Source organism: Mya arenaria, chromosome 14 (assembly GCF_026914265.1).
Source record: "Mya arenaria isolate MELC-2E11 chromosome 14, ASM2691426v1".
Classification (NCBI taxonomy): domain Eukaryota; kingdom Metazoa; phylum Mollusca; class Bivalvia; order Myida; family Myidae; genus Mya; species Mya arenaria.
In genome coordinates, this window is record NC_069135.1 from 25,415,428 (window position 1) to 25,430,817 (window position 15,390).

A 15,390-nucleotide genomic window follows, 5' to 3' on the forward strand; every position below is an offset into this window, starting at 1 on the left:
AAAACATTTTATTAGCTTAACAGTTTTTGAACGTTACCCTTTTAAGTCAAAGAATTAACAATAACTCCGTTAGACAAGCACAAAAATAACATTGATAAATATTTTCAATTAGGATAAATATAAGAAGTAGAGGGAATTCTCTCGAACTTTTAATATATTGAACATTATATTGAAATCAAACAACTGACATCAACGAGAAGAAAACAAACTGATAAAACGACACACTGAATTACTAGAAAAACAAACATGAGTGAAACACAACAAGCATTTAGCATAATGTGCCATCTAACCAACGTAATACGAGTGTGGTCGCTTTTCAATGGTTATATCTGAATTGTTCTATTACCTATTTCGAAACTAATAACTTGTAGCCTATACGATTCAAAACGTGACTTAAACTAGTTATCCAATTGAAATTCTTGATATTATATATTATCCAGGTCTGTACAATTGACTGACGATTATTTTTTAAAAAAAGGCCAGGGACAGCGCGCTCGACTTCTCCGCCGCATTGAAGTCAAAGGGTTGAAATGTTATATTGAAACATGCATGAATCACAGTTATTGAGACTTAAATGCAAAACCTTTACCAGAATTTCCACATCTTATAATCAAGGGTCAAAATGTATATTAAAGACCAGCTAGAGTTATCTATCTTAATAAATTAAGATGGTTGAGGGTCCATGTATGATTCAATGCAATACATGATGTATTTGATATCGACTTACCGGTAAGTGTCCATTCACGCAAATCCTTATAATTCAATTAATGAAGTGGATGGGATAGTAGGGAGAACATATCTAATGTTTAAATGCAATATATGATGTATACCCTTAACCAAGGTGTGACACCGAAGGCGAGGGTGACACCGACTCTAGATTGCATAGAATAGCATTCCTTATTCTTCCTAATTCTTCGAATATTCAAGCAAAAAAAATGTATTGTAAGCAAATTCCGAAATGATGCATACAGTAATGATGTTACAAAATGGCGAAAATGGTTTTCAGGTTAATAAAGAAACAGTTCAGTTTTATGCAATCAAGCAAAAAACATAAAAACAAAACAAATATAAAAGAAAATTACATCTTATCAAATCAATGGAACCTTCATTGCAAACGATTACATAAAGCTATTAACGTTGATTTCATTCAGACAAAATAATGAAACTTAACTAAAATCTTATCATCATTTGGGCAAGCATTAGAAATTAGTCATAATTTGAATTTACAATCACAGATATATTTATTGTTCAACAGTAGTATATAGCAAGAATGTGGCAAATTGGATGTGTCGCCATTCGAAGGTATCCATCATATATCAATAAGGTGACCATGTCTTTGACCTTTGACTGACTGATCCCAAAATTAAATAAGTCATTTACCAAAAACATAAGGACTCCACAACAATAGAAATGTTATTGATCGGGAACAGGTGTGTGACACTGACGCCGCAATGATGCAGCAAACGACGCCGCATCACAACAGTACACGTATATCCCATCCTGATAAAATCTGTGTAAAGCAATTGATAACTTTGGCAGAAAGAATGAGGAACAAAATACAATTACTTTTTCTTAGTGCGTTTAAGTTAATGAAGATTTCCTGAATTTTGACGAGAAATTAACATACCACATATATTTTATTATAGAGAGGCCATCACATCAACAAGTGAATAACATAACATAACATCGGTGTTTCAAATATTTCATTCTGAGCTGTAGACCGCTTTGCTCTGGTATGTAGCGCGATATATTTTGGAACAAGCAAGCTGGCTGGAATGGCTAGGAATTCTAATACAAAGTTACATTGTACGCAATTAGACACATTTGATTTAAACTGTTTTTAAACTAACAATATATATTTGAGATATCAAAATGATTTGGCACAATCATATATTTATGTATGATGTTATTGAATAGATATGAGAACAGTGTGATGTTTCGAAAACAGTATCATTATATACAGTATAAAATGTAAGTTCACATACATGGGCCTTTAGTAAATAACGTCTTGAACCCGAGTCTGAGAAGCAAAATAAATCTGAGATTCTAATTATTACTCATAAGTTTATAGCACTGTAAAATGTGTTCATTATAAAATAGTCAATGCTTTGAACAGCGAATGCTCTTCTGATGCAGTTTTAGAATGTACTTTAGACAATCTGTAATTCAGACTCAAGACATTGGTCATTATGGACCCAGTTTATTGTCAAAATAGTTTGTTGAAAATTTGCTGTGTAAGTTATAAATTCTACATTTTCATTACTCAACTTTTCGTGAGAAACAAGCAAGAACATGATGTATTATTGTGAGTGTGGGCCTCAATCTCAGACTCGGGTTGTTGATGAATATGGACCATGAGACTAATTTACTCGTTCATGTTCATTGCAGAAAAAAGTGTTGGCAAAATCTATTCGAGATCAAAAATTAAAACCTTATCCAGGTCAAACAGGCAGTATAAGTTAGGCTTTATGTGGATATATGTTTTGGTAAAAGATATAATTTCCATTTTATCAGCAATTTATCAGCAGATTTGTAAGAATCGGATTTTTAAAAATTAATTATACATAAAGCTACTTTTGTGAAACACCAAGATAGCTGATACAGTTCACACGATTCATTTACTTATAATTAATAAAAAAAATACCAAACATTGAATAGATAATAACATATCAATCAGTCTAACCCACAATGATCGAAGGAAATATAAATACAATGTACACGTTCGTGGAGAAATATATCAAGGGAATGTTTGCATACATAACAATACAGTATGATAAATGTGGGATGTTGACAAAGGCACTTTTTAATATAATAAATGAGCAATAAACTATATAATATTATTATATATATCACACAGTTATCATTACAAAATCAATCACAAATGATAGTATAAAAATAGAGAAAATTGAGAATACATTGAGCGTTGCTTATACATAAAGCTAGATGATCAAATATATCTTTATACTAGCACTTTTGAAAAACACACAAATGTGAATAACACAATTTATAATTAAATATGGTGATATCATACAAAAACTGTTTATGTATATACTTCCAAAATGCAATCAATCTATATATAAATCCATATTATCAATAATCTGATTACATATAAAACAAAACTCAATATACTGAATATATCAACATGCATATACATAGAAATATTTATGTGTAACATAATTGTTGTATAATACTTCGTTTCAATGTACATTATGGGTAATAAAAACAACTTCACTTTACACAAACTATACGTATATACATCTTTAATGTCACGAAGATAAAATTATGATAGCCTTTAATGTCGTTCTGTTTGTATAATTCAATAAATGCATGTAACAATTATCATGAAAGGAATGCTGTCTTGTTTACTGAATGAACCAACTATTTGTGCAAACACCTTTAAACTGAAATCACTAATATCAAATATCTTTGTTTTGTTCAAAACTGCCCTATTCCGAAAAACTCCCTTTCTATTCTTCCATCATAGAGAATATGTCATCTATCTTCTTGTTCAACTGCAGACATCTGGTCTCTTGGCAGATTGACAGGTCGTCTAGAATCTATAAAAGAAAAAAATAATAAAGTAAGCTACAATCAATTAAATATCACTACAGGTGTTTGAAATCAGAACCAAATTTTTACGATATATTTTCAAAGATTGAAACCAGTCAATGATCAATAAAATAGACATTAGTAAAACATTGTCATAAGCAATGCAACGGCCTAACGATAATCCACTTAATAAAGATTGTGGCTGAGTTTTAAAGATTTTAGTACCAACAGAATCTTAACAGGGATTGTTATACAAGTCATGCGAAAAGGATTTTTTTTAATCGGATAAACAACAGGACATTGCAGCAAACTGCCTACTTTTATCCAGGTTGGGTTTTTTTTCAGTCAAAAAGGGGCATAAGCCGACAACAACAAGAACAGGACATTGGTCTTGGCAGTATGCTGAGAACACAACGCTGAGCACAAACGCTAAGCACGTTGTGCTCAGGTGAGCTAAAACAAGACAATCCTATACAAACAAACTAAAAAATATATGTATCAAATAAAGTTCTGATACCTCGTCTGTATATGGCTTGATCTGCTCGTATAATCTGTAAAGTGCTGCGTTCTTGTTGAAAGTAGTTTCCTGTTGGTTCTGAAAATGGTACGCCAAATAACATCACATTATATGAATCAATCTTGGATTCATTGTCACAGTAGCCAGTACTATGTGTTACATACATACTACGCCTCAAGCATTAATGAGTTTTATATCTATTCAATGTGTTAAAAACGGTTAATTGAAAGAAACAAAAATAACCTTAAAAAACAAGAGGGCACTGAAGGCCCTGTATCGCTCACCTGATCCAATTCAAAACATTCTGACATAGTTTCATGGTGATCAAAGAGAGAATGTAACCTCTACAGTGTTTACAAAGTTTTTCTATGATTTGACCTAGGGGCCTGGTTTTTGACCTCTGATTACCCAGTTCAAACTCTACCTAAAGATCATCAAGAATAACATTCTGATCAAGTTCCATGAACATATGGTCATTAATGTGGCCTTTAGAGTGTTAACATGCTTTTCCTATTATTGACCTGGTGACCAAGATTCGAACTTGCCCTAGAGCTAATCAATATAAACATGCTGACTAAGTTTCATGAACATAAAGTCATAAATGTGACCTCTAGAGTACTAATAAGCTTTTGCTATGATTTGACCTAATGACCTAGATTTTGACCACACATGACCCGGATTCAAACTTGACTTAGAGATTAATAATATAACATTCTGGCAAACTTTCATGAAGATACAGTTATAAATGTGACCTCTAGAGTGTTAACAAGCTTTTCCTTAAATTTGACCTGGTGACCTAGTTTTTTACAGTTCATGACCCAGATTCGAACTTGGCTTACAGCTAATCAATATAAACATTCTGACTAAGTTTCATGAAAATAAAGTCATACATGTGACCTCTAGAGTGCTAACAAGCTTTTCCTATGATTTAGCCTAATGATCTAGTTTTTGACCGCACATGACCCAGATTTAAACTTGACTTAGAGATTATTAATAGAAACATTCTGACCAACTTTCATGAAAAAACATTTATAAATGTGACCTTTGTTGAGGAATATATACCTAGCTACTCTACCATTCATGCAATCCTTTAACGGAGAGATGTCTCCTTTGCCATGTTGATTAGACTTTTCTTATTTTATTAAGCTCAATTTAGAAGAAAGTTGGTTGCTCATAGACTCATACTAGGGTTTATTTCCTTGGTAGAGCAAGTGTTCAGTGAATGAAATACAGCCATAAAACTAGACCACCCTTACCCTGGGGTTATTCCCCTACAACCCTAGACCACTCTAACATTAATTGGGATTTATTCCAAGACCTCTTGGGTGAGAGGCGGACACCTTCACAACTAAAGCACTCTCACCCTGGATGGACGCTAATCTGTGACCACTTGGATGATAGGTAGACACCTACACCACTTCATCACTCCCAAACGTGTTGGGCTGAATCTCCACGACCTCTTGGGTAAAAGGTGGATTCCTACACCAAGAGACAACTCACACGCTTGAGGCACTTGAATCCACCACCTCATTGGTGAAAGGTGGACACCTACATTACATGACAACTTTCGTCTTGGTGTAATTAGAATCCTTAACTATTTGGGTGATAGACCCATTCAAACTACCAGGTTAAATGAATACGTACTCTGTTAATACTTGTCAGGTATTGTCCTAGCTCATCGGGTTTCTGCACGTTCTCTTTGACATTTTTGTAGAACTCCTGAACATGTGTTCTGAAATTCGTCAGCTCATTTCGGAAAATAAGCTTCTGAGTTGGCGATTCCTAGAATAAAGTATTTTCATAATAGATAAGCATCAATATGTTTTGTAATATGTGTGCATAATGTACTACAGTGGTGTACCAATTTGCCTTTAATAGGTGTTATCCGGAATTCAGTGAGAAAGGTTTTTCCGCTAATTTGCATGTAGGTACAAACACATTAAGCCCAGATTGGTGTGGTGATCTATTCATATTAAAATTCAGCTAATTCGTATGTCCTTTGTCCATAGTAAATTATTTAGATGACATAAGTCATAACGGTTAACCAAGTATTGGTACCTACAGATTAATAACATTACGGAGTAAATCTATTCAGGCAGCCGACCCACATGCTACTTTTCGGAAAGCTCAATGTTAAATATTGATGCCTGTTGTCCCTATGTCATTTTGAAGTCATCAGGTAGCATTTGAAATTATTTTGCGTGCGTTACTAATATGTAAAATAGATGATCCAAATTACACTATACATAAAGTTTTAACAGATATTATAAAAAGGTAAAAATGATCAAATAAAAACAAGTGGCAGGCAGATGTCAATAAATTTGAAAACCTGTCTTTCTTGTGACTTGTCCCTTGCTACATGTGTCACAAGCAAGCTTAAAATGTACAAATATCATTCCCAAAGAATTTTAATAATAAAAGCTTTCTCAACCTTTGACACGGCCTGTTCCGTGCGACTGAAGCTCTCAATGAAGACTTGACTGATCACATCCAGACTCTCCGAAACATAGGACGGGGCATTGATATCGAACAGAATTGACGGTGTCTTGATAAGCATGGCCCAGATGCGAATGGAGTAGCTAGACAAAACATAGGAGAATATTTGAGAATACAAACCAATTCAAGCAGTGGATTACATTCAAGACCTCTGTTAGGTAGTTACGGCCGTCCATGATGTCAAAAAGGACCGGCAAAGGATAGCCGGATACGAATGAAGTAACTTGCAAAATCAAATAGTATCTGTACATGGATCAATCATTTAATACATTTATCATGATCATTTTTAGGCTGACGTTTTCCAAATACTGTGAAATCATTAATGTTCGCGGGACATTAATGTTTGTGGTTTTCGTGGGTTGTGTGATCCACGAATTCAAAATCCCACGAAATATAGACCCTTTATTCACGTTTTCATTTGCAATGTTATGAACATACTCTAGTCTAGTTTTCATAGAGATCTCAGTATACGGCAGTATACGGCGTAAAAACCGATCTCAAAATATATCGTACCGTTAATGTTTTGCTAATATATTATATCTGCCTTTAACAAATAATAGACCAAATCAATTCACTGTGTTTTTTTACCAAATCAATTCACTGTGTCTTTTATGTGCGTGTTGAATATCAGTACTCGATATTTTTCTTTAATGAAATATTTAACCAATTACATTGATTGTTTACTCAAATATACGCAACTTTTCGGTGTTTTCACAGTTTGCAAATTCTTAATTGGCATTAAATGGTTATGCATAACTATATCTCTCATCAGGGTACATCTTCTTTTATGACCTTAATTTCCAATTAAATCGATAATTGACATGGGTACATGCACTAATTTGCATGTAGTACTACTCTAGAGGGTGTCATAAACGGTGTGACGTAGAATACGAAAATCACATGCACAGCGCGTGGAGATTCTTCGAACAACTTAGGATGATCGCAGTTTCAGATTAATTTTCTTTAAAAAATGAAAAACCACAAAAATCAATACCCACGAAAATGTAAATTTTCAGAAAACCACAAAATTTCATGCCAACGAAAATAAATGATTACACTAAGTATCCCCAGTAAATTTACATTTTACTGACCGTTCCAAGGCGGTACCTAACACTCCTTGATAAACATACCTAGTTTTTTATATAGTATATATGCACTGTGCTATTTATAGAGTTTTTTGCAGTTGTTCCATGTTTCTCGTGTGTAATATTTTGTTTTTGTGTTCTATGTCTTTGGCGTTTACCCAGTGCCATTAAACAGGATTTATGTTTAAACTTTAGGCTACTGAGCTTGTTTCTGAAGTTTTTCACATAAGTATTGTATAAAATAATTATATGTTAAACTTATTTTTAAAAAAAATGTGAAAACAACATATTTGTAAGAGCATAACATGTTTTCGTGCATGCTTTAATACATATAAGTCTATATAACATATATTTTGAAGGCATATTATTTGCAATGATGTTACCTGGTAGTATGCTAATAAAAGAACAAGCTTTTACGACGATCATCATTCCTTTCAGCAAACTACTAGGCTTACCTATGGCTTTTCCACGCATGTAGTGTGTCGGGATCTATTTTTTGTTTTTCTGCAAGATCATCCAGGAAATCATAGAGGAACTTGACAGGCGGAGGACACTTGCTGCTCTCCAATACCAGGCTGAACAAGTCATCAATGTACTTCACAAGTGACAACTGCGCGGAAAGAAGTAGGTTTGTATAACATGTCTTCGACATTATAAGATACGGTTTATTTCCTTTACCTAGTCATAGTGCATAGGGGTAGATTACATGTAAATCACAATTTATACGTTATGTGGTAAAATGATAAAACATAAGTAACTTAAGACGTTATGCAAATAAATGTTTAAGCTCAGTAGGTCAAAATCATTGAATGTGATTCCCATTCTTTATTTCCTCAATAAAACAAGAGCATCATATACCAAAGTGCTACTTTTGTTACTAAGATTGACTTAGGTATGAATGCCTGTACTGGTGCAGGTTCTATAAAATATACCCGACATTTCAATAGTAAGCAAATACAAGTTTCGCAAGATGAAAAAGCGGTCAATAGATCACCTAAAACACAAGACAAACGTTCGATTTTGGAGTCACTTTAATCGACCGAATAAAAACATTTTATCAGATCCATTTCTATTTGATTATATAAAATACATAAAATTTCATTATTTAATTCACGAACTAAGCCTTAAACCATGAAAAATATTTCTGATCTTGTTTCTGCTGACAACTTATCTTCTATTTGACTTGCCCAGTCAGATAAGCCGACTGAGTTTTTCCCTTGCCCTTTGACAATTGTACTGTTCTTGGGCTTATGTTATCACAAACACCGCTGTCAGTTAAGTGAATAATGTTACGCTATGTTCAGGTTTTAGTAGTGATTCACATCCCATTATATAACAATTACCTTTGTTGTGATAAGCCTGTTCAAGTACAGCTGATCAATGGCAGATTTCTCCTTCTTGTTTGCATCATCATCCTTTAACTTAAATTTAATGTTATATTTAAATTATAAGCAGGCAACATAAGACAAAAATCCTTTTTTATTATAAATAATAGTTCTTCAACTTACATATTTAATTAAATACTATGACTCTGTTTCTATTCAGGGTATATATTATAAAATATCATAGCACAATCATTAAATCTTTAGACTGTTTTAAAAAATATATGGTATTTCAATGTATTTTTGGTTACATTAACTAACCCGACGTAAATAAATCAATATAACAGCACGAGTAAAACCGGTTGGTCCTTTTTCTGTTTATACTGGAGAAGGCTTGCGTTAAAAAGAATCTGTCACATTATACACAGTTATATTCAAAGCACCCAGGAAATATTTTTGAAAGCGTGCGAAAGGCTCGCTTACTATTATTGTTTTTCAGAGCTTAATGTGTGTATCATTTGATGATTCGTAACCTGCAATTAAAAACTACTAAATGTATGTGATGTTTAACATTAAATACCAAGTGCCACTGTTTCAGTTCCATCGGGTTTTCTTCGTCATGCGAAGTGGAACACTCGGCCGTCAACGGTTGGTCTGACCCCATACTGTTGACATCGAAGCCAGGGTCAATCTGTGCCAAGTTCACTGTAAATAGATTTAAGTGTTAATTTGGGGGGATTCTTGTCCTGTATAATATATATAAAGTTAGCATGGTTGTAGTACGAGATAAGAAAGGGTATAACATAAACTAAAATAGTAAACTACATGTATATTTTTGTTGTCAAAACATTCAAACAGGGGAAGAGATGAGGAAGGCGATAACTCCTTTATATAATTCCAAAGCTTATGTGCAGCATCAAAATGATCAAGTTATGTTTTCGTACGCGGTTGATAAAAATTGTGGCAATACAAAATTTTGTTTTGTTATCATTCCAAATTATCGATTTTATAATCAAAGTGTGTTATATATCCTTTAAATTAAATCCAGAGACTATAATTTCACTTAAATTAGATTCACAATTTTGTTGGTAATATTCTTTAACGGTAATAAAAAGACGTAGATTGCATTATTTCGTTTGGTACTTTTGTGACTTATTATTTTTTGCCAATTTATGACGTTTAAAAGTAACTGTAAATTTAATACTTTGTCAGGTCTTCAATTCCTTACATGATTGATTAGCAAAACAATCATAATTAAATCCTTGTGAAATTAATACAATCTACAGTACCATAATCCTCCTGCTGACTGAGCTCAGCATTCCGTGGATCTACGAGGGCCATGTTACTTTGGTCGGCCACTGCGTAGTGCGCCAGTGTGTTAACACGAATCCATTCACCATCACGCTTGGACGTGTTGTCTTTATCACGAAGTATCATACGTCCGCTGAATCCGGCATGCCACTCTAATATAAGAAATAATATGAAAAAAATGCTGAAAATTAGATGTTACTTTTAAACATTTTGAACCATTCATTAAAACAAGATCACAACACACACATGCCAAAGCTCATCTATTTTTTCCAGCTTATTAAGTGTCGAATAACTCGAAAGACGTTTAGCATGTAATTGTGCATTTTATTGTGGAAGCAGCGGTGCGTTATCGTCATAGCTTGAGTCTTTGCAGAAATGTCTATTTAAGTCCCACAATAAATATTATGTATTTGACAGTATCAGTATCTTTATCAGAGCCTGCCGTTATGGTCAGCCGGGTCACGGCTCATCTTTTAAGATCTTTATTCAATTCCTTTGGAGAATACCCATCGTGCAACATTACCAGTACAAAATAGCCTTTTACACCATCATTTGCTTTAATTTCGAATGCGTTTTTACCCAGTAAGCAGCCAATCTAACCATACGCTCTTTGCTCTTGGATATTTTTGCCAAATTCAGCCATATTTAAGTCGGTATGAAATGCTGTTTGACTTGCTATGTTGCCTTTCAAGTTAAATAACATGACTTGTGTATGTGGAAGAATTGTAGAATTCTAGGACACATTAATCAATGCCAATTCCAGTGGCATGCTAAACATTTATATGAACAAGGAAACCATCATTTTGCAGCAATGTTGCCACTATGGCTACCAATAAAACAATCCTCATATTTGAACGACTCTTATATGAACATGACAATAACAATACAAGAGCTGCATGTTTCTTTAACAACAGACGAGCAAAACATTACATAAATTGATTTTTCAGGATCAATTACTCTTGATAATGGTTGTAATAGATATCAGTATACCATTGCCTTTGAGCAGTCTCACGAAATGCTATTAGTGCGAACTTATATCTTGTCGTTCCTTGTTTCGGGTGTAATACAACACTTAAGTATTTCATTATATTACACAAGTGTTATGTAAATTCAATTGACGTTATTTCATACAACTTATTCACTATTAAAACGTTTACTGACAGACGAGTAAAAATTATAATTTAGGCGATGAATGGTGATGTCATTATAAATTGAATCATACGCCATTTGTCCTTGAATTCAAATTTTCTGAAAATAGTTAGGCAAGAGTGAAATGTTTGACAAATACTCACATAGTTCCTTTATCTTATTTTTAATATATTTTGTATTAACTGGCTACTCATGTACGATCCTATATAAGTCATTTGAGCATGTATCAGACACAATTAAATTGCTATGCCTACCAAGAAGAAGTTCAGTGGGATCTACGGGAAGTTGCGAGGCCGGGTAGTTGACATAGATCTGGTCGAGGCACTTTGCTTTCACCTGGTTAACTGTGTCGCAGTCGAGAGCTTTACATGGGTAGATTTCCTCTCCATTGTCGACCACTACGTTCAATGTCTAGGAAGCAAGTTTACATTTAGCAATATAGTTAAAACATGCAGATGCAATAGGAGTTTGTTGTTTCAGCAATTACAATGATTAAACATAGAATATTTTAAATGCAATCCTGGTGTTGCTTCCAACAGACATAATGTTAATTTAATATTTACGCCAACAATGTTGACCACACTAAGACAACATACGTTTCTTACTTTTTCATGAATTAAAGATTTCCACTACTTTAAAAATTATATACTTTTTAACAAGAAATTAAAACACAGAATATGCATGTCCTTCTTTATGTTGAGCACCTACCAATGCTTTAGCCTCAAACTTCACATCCGTCGTTTCCTCGTCTGTTGCCGAGCCTTGGTATTTCCGGAGCAGTTTTTCTTCCGACAGTGTGTACTTGGCATCATTGGTTAAAGCATCGATAGGGCCAGCCTCCATCGTTTTCCTCGTGGCGATGTACAACAGGTACAGAAGTGAACCGGTGTGATCCTTAAAATTGAATTCACACAGGTAAAAGTGAACACCAAGTTAAGTATTAAAACAAGGTTCTTTTGCATATATATGACGTTCTTTTATGTCTAATGTATTGGTTTTATTCATTGATATTCATAATGACAGCGAGGCCTTATTAAAATGAAAACTGAAGTACAATTTTTTTTGTCTATATCATTCTCTTTGTCTATATCAAACTTGGCCGACCTCACTCAATTTATCAGTCTTGACTCCTCACGTATGTCAGAGACTATTCATAAAGTATGCTTAACTGTCACTTTCTGCCTCCTCTAGGTCACCTCTAAGTTTCCTCTAAATCATATGTTTATAGGATATATATATATATATTTATATATAATCTCCATTAAAACCTGCTATTCAAGACTAAACACATTGGTCTCGTCAGAATAATATCATTTAATCAGTTTAATTTAATAGATAAATTCTGGGAAGAGAAAAACCTTGTTTGTACAAGCTGTTTAAAATCAGACCTTGGCAAAGTCTATTTTGAACTCACACATGTTTTTATTTAATTTGTGGCACTGTGACGCTACATCAAATGGAACTCAATTTATTGGTTTTGCGCTAGTTTGTTTTACGCTGATCAATAAGAACTTTGAATTTGTCTGTAATAGTTTAGTGAAGATCAGCTAAGAAGTTTCTCAGAAGAACTCAACTCAACAAGGATCACTACCTTAACAATAAGTTTAGGGTACATTGCTTAGATAAACTTGGATCTGTTCAGAATTATCGTCCCTACTCAACTAAGAACATTACCTTTAGGTGAGGGTACAAACAGAGGGACAGCCAGTTGCTCAGAAGCTTCTCCGTGATACTCTCACTCCTGTAAATAGTAATTTGTTAACATCGCACATGTATGCAAGACATAACTGTTGGCAAAATGAGGAACAGGTAATGGCAGAAATGTATTGTTTACAATCCCTCGCTCATCGATTGCTTTCGAACTTTTTTGTTTGTTGTTGTATTTTTTTCAATTGGAAAAAACTTGTTACAATGTGTATAATTGCCCCTTATTTCAACTAAGACCTATTTGCAAGCTTTCAATATCAAAACAGTTGTTGTTTTTTATATATCTTTATGTTTTTTATATATTTTTCTTCCGCACATAGCTACTGAAATAATATAATGTTGCCAAGCATGCATAGTTCACATATACAATGTATGTCTACCGGATACCATAAAAGGAAATAAATTTACCTTCTGAACAATGATTTCACGCCTCTTTTGGAAGAAGGGTCCTCAACCAATTGGGTGATCAGAACTTGTAACACTCTTAAAACATCATAAACAACATAGGGTTTTTTTAAAATAAAAATACCATTTCAAAGCAAAAGTGTTTTTGTTTGTTTTATCGAAACTAAGATTTTTATTCTAGACATCTGTTAAATTATTTTTTTAATTCCTCAAGATGATTCTGCACTATGGCCCCTGTATTAACACATACATAACAAGAGCACCGCGAAACGGAGCATTATACGCCCGAAGAAGATTCAGCTTGAGGTCCTTTTAATGTAGTGATGATTTGTATAAAGTTATTTGAAAATCGCTTTATTAGTTACCAAGTTATGGCCCGGACACGGAATTGCTAACGGACGAGTAACAAAGATGTGGCCCGGACACAGAATTGCTAACGCCCTCCCCCCATGGTGATTCTAGTCTTATGAGTTATGGCCTGGACATGGAATTGCTAACGTCCCCCCCCCCATGGTGATTCTAGACTTTGAGGTATGGACCTGGAAATTGCATGTGACACATCCTTTTAATGCAGTGATGATTTGTATAAAGTTATTTGAAAATCACTTCATTAGTAACAAAGATGTGGCCCGGACACAGAATTGCTAACGCCCCTCATGGTGATTCTAGTGTTTGAGGTATGGACCTGAAAATTGCGCGCGACACATCCTTTTAATGTAATGGTGCTTTGTATAAAGTTATTTGAAAATAACTTTATTAGTGACCAAGTTGTGGCCCGGACACGGATTTGCTAACGCACCCCCATGGTGATTCTAGTCTTTGAGGTATGGACCTGGAAAGATGTGGCCCGGACACAGAATTGCTAACGCCCCCCCATGGTGATTCTAGTCTTATGAGTTATGGCCTGGACATGAAATTGCTAACGTCCCCCCGTGGTGATTCTAGACTTTGAGGTATGGACCTGGACATTGCATGTGACACATCCTTTTAATGTAGTGATGATTTGTATAAAGTTATTTGAAAATCTCTTTATTAGTAACAAAGATGTGGCCCGGACACAGAATTGCTAACGCCCCTCCATGGTGATTCTAATGTCTAGAGGTATGGACCTGGAAATTGCGCGCGACACATCCTTTTAATGTAATGATGCTTTGTATAAAGTTATTTGAAAATGACTTTATTAGTGACCAAGTTGTGGCCCGGACACGGATTTGCTAACGCACCCCCATGGTGATTCTAGTCTTTGAGGTATGGACCTGGAAATTGCGCGCGACACATCCTTTTAATGTAGTGATGATTTGTATAAAGTTATTTGAAAATCGCTTTATTAGTTATCAAGTTATGGCCCGGACACGGAATTGCTAACGGACGGACAGACGGACAGACAGACGGACAGACGATGGAGGCCATAACATAATACGACCCTTCGGGCGTATAATAAGCTTACTCATGCATGTAGTCCATACGTCCCATCATGATGGCGCATAGATTGCCAGCAAAATTGGATCTGTAATACCAAAAATAGTCAATTACCATTCCCTGATATAAACAACATACCAAAATTATTACGGCCAACACTTCAACAATACAGCTACATCTGAAACTATAATATTTGAACCACAACATGCAGGAGCATGCTGTGACATTTCTTATGGTGTTATACATTAGCATTTAAAATATGTTTTTCAAAACAAAGAAATGTTCAAATCATTAAAATTATCTGCTACATGTTAACATGTCAGTCACACAATGGATTGCCAATATTTCAATTCACAGTAAACTATGATTCCATATTTCCTGTAAACGTCAGTTTACATTATATTTCCCGAATATGTAATTTTTCACAATT

At 34.3% G+C, this 15,390-nt stretch overlaps 1 protein-coding gene across 3 annotated transcripts in view; it reads right to left on the bottom strand.

Moving 5' to 3' along the window:
* Positions 1-1,618: 1,618 nt before the first annotated feature.
* LOC128217879 (plexin-A1-like) overlaps positions 1,619-15,390 on the bottom strand; it is a 111,838-nt gene continuing 98,066 nt past the window's right edge. For all 3 annotated transcript variants that reach the window (XM_052925314.1, XM_052925316.1, XM_052925315.1), the window contains exons 26-38: positions 14,989-15,048; positions 13,545-13,619; positions 13,104-13,170; positions 12,138-12,323; positions 11,684-11,840; positions 10,259-10,432; positions 9,550-9,674; positions 8,991-9,068; positions 8,103-8,257; positions 6,498-6,645; positions 5,711-5,848; positions 4,067-4,144; positions 1,619-3,557 (exon numbers count right to left, since the gene is read on the bottom strand). In XM_052925314.1, the coding sequence (XP_052781274.1) occupies positions 3,468-3,557; positions 4,067-4,144; positions 5,711-5,848; positions 6,498-6,645; positions 8,103-8,257; positions 8,991-9,068; positions 9,550-9,674; positions 10,259-10,432; positions 11,684-11,840; positions 12,138-12,323; positions 13,104-13,170; positions 13,545-13,619; positions 14,989-15,048 (1,531 nt within the window). In that variant the 3' untranslated portion in view covers positions 1,619-3,467. The remainder of the gene's footprint in view (positions 3,558-4,066; positions 4,145-5,710; positions 5,849-6,497; positions 6,646-8,102; positions 8,258-8,990; positions 9,069-9,549; positions 9,675-10,258; positions 10,433-11,683; positions 11,841-12,137; positions 12,324-13,103; positions 13,171-13,544; positions 13,620-14,988; positions 15,049-15,390) is intronic.